The sequence below is a fragment of the Olea europaea genome, unplaced genomic scaffold, assembly GCF_002742605.1.
Source record: "Olea europaea var. sylvestris unplaced genomic scaffold, O_europaea_v1 scaffold18427, whole genome shotgun sequence".
Classification (NCBI taxonomy): Eukaryota; Viridiplantae; Streptophyta; class Magnoliopsida; order Lamiales; family Oleaceae; genus Olea; species Olea europaea.
In genome coordinates this window covers 1-2,137 of record NW_019236200.1, presented here as the reverse complement: position 1 = coordinate 2,137, position 2,137 = coordinate 1, and the positions used below count along the sequence as shown (strand labels likewise).

The 2,137-nt window shown below is 38.4% G+C and overlaps 1 protein-coding gene across 1 annotated transcript; it reads left to right on the top strand.

Moving 5' to 3' along the window:
• Positions 1–387: 387 nt before the first annotated feature.
• LOC111378638 lies at positions 388–1,940 on the top strand (the record flags this gene model as incomplete). Its single annotated transcript, XM_023001873.1, has 6 exons — positions 388–408; positions 506–700; positions 796–1,090; positions 1,156–1,365; positions 1,620–1,715; positions 1,808–1,940. Coding segments are annotated over 6 exons (950 nt in total), but the record flags the coding sequence as incomplete, so codon positions are not given.
• Positions 1,941–2,137: the final 197 nt, after the last annotated feature.

The window sequence follows — 2,137 nt, the reverse complement described above, 5'->3', positions numbered from 1 at the left end:
CATGGAGACGTCAAATCAATTTAAACTTTGAGGGCAGAAAGAATCTTGACACAGATCTCCTTCTGAAATTGGCGACGGATCCTTTGACAGAGACCCTCGGAGTGTATTGAGCTTCGACGTCAGAGGCAAGAACGCTTCGATTGGTTCAGTAGAATTGTTTGTGTCTCACAGCACGTTAGCAGCTCGCCAACTTTAGTGGTGGAGTCACTTCGGAACCACTTCGGATGGGTGTTGGACACTTCGTATGACGCAGTGACAATCTTTCCGAAGTGGTTCAGATAAGGGCGTAACAAACAGTTTTATCAGTTTTCCGCTATAAGTTCTGTATTGGAAAATTATTAATTGCAATTATTTTTACATAACTTTGAGTTTCTTTCTCTGTTTCAGATCAGGGGCGATAAATCTATGGTTTTTCGAGAAATCTGTGAAATAGAGTTGTAACCCAAGTCTTAGAGAGTTAATTGTCGAATAGAGTTCTGAATCTTAGGGTGTGATTTTGTTCTAGCGGGTGAATTTCATAATGGCTGAGGGGAATGCTTCTAAAGGGCATCAGAAATTACAATCGGTGTTTGGTGATGTTACGAATCAGCCTGGCAAGAGGAGATCTTCAGAGAAAGAAAAATACGGGATTAAGAGTAATAATTTCAAAAATGAAGATCGGGTTAAACAGGCACGGGTTATACCTCGTCCAGTCGTCCTTGTACTGAGATTGACTCGTTGAAAGGGAATATTATATCAAGCATTTCAAAAGTTCCCAATTAAAATAAGAATACAGACGCTTTAGATTTATGCAAGGATTATGCTGTTTCCAAGAGTGTTATTCAAGTGGATGCAATTGATAATGACATTTCAGATTGCTGCAACGAGATTGATACTTTTAAGGACAGTGCTAGTTCAGGGATAGGCAAAATGAGGAGTGAAAATAAAATGGACCCTATTCTGATAGATCTTGGTAGGAGCAGAGCTGTGAATCATGCTGAAATTGTAGCTGATGTTTATAATGAGATAGATTCATCAAAGGAGAATGTGATTTCAGGGACTCCAGTTCCTGGCAGGAGCAGAGTGGCTGAGGTTATTGTGAGTGATGCGGGTGATGGTGCAATGGGCAGTTCAAAAATATCCAGCAAAAATGAGAAACTAAATTTTATGCTGAAGCTAATGACGAGTTAGTCAACACTTTTGTTACTAAAATATTGGTGCAAACTAGTGAAACTGGTGGTAATAGTGGTTGTGATGGAAATAATTGCAATGGTTATGAAGACAAAGTCACTTCTGAAGGCACTCAAAGTGAATCTGATCATCAAAACTATGGGGATGATAATAACGTTGACAGTTTCACCTTGAGCCAGTCTGGCTCTATTGATTGTATGTAGTACCCGAGTTATAGGAATCTAGAGTACTTGGATTAGAGAGATGCACTAAACTTAAAAGTGTTGATGGATGTGCTAATATGAGTGGAGGGATTGACTTGATCAAAGCATTCTCTTGTTCGTTTTGCACAAAAGGTCTCAATCCATGCATTTCCCTGATCTTGCCTATAGCTTTAAGTATTCTTGGTCATGAAATATTTGATTGCATTTTTTTTGCTCTATTATCTTTTATATTAATGTATTGATAAGGCCGTGAATTTATTGTGCTATCAGCTGCTTATATATGGTTGGATCTCCACTACCAGGACAAGAAGGCTCGAATATCTGGTGGGCTTATACATACTTGTTAGTTACTATTTAAATATGATTGGAAAATTGTTTTTATCCATTTTAACCGGCTTTATTCTCTTCTGTCAATGGTATCCAAATTTCTTAAGCATTAAAGAAGAGCCAAAAAGAAGCATGCATTATGATTGCAAGAAGTTGCTGGAGTAAGGCAACTGAGAAACATGGTCTGGGAAACTCGACTAGAGTTTCAAAATTAGAATATGATCTGATGCATCAATGGAGGTATCTCTTTCAACACATGGTGAACACATGCTCTAAAGATTTGGGGTCCATCTTAATAAGGTCAACCTTATTAAGAGGAGTGTCCAAATTCTTTATATATTGGTCATTATTTCGGTATTTTACCGATGTAGGATTATATTCCCTTAACGTGCCCCCGCAAGATGGTGGCTCGTTTGAGCAGACCAATCTTGAAATCC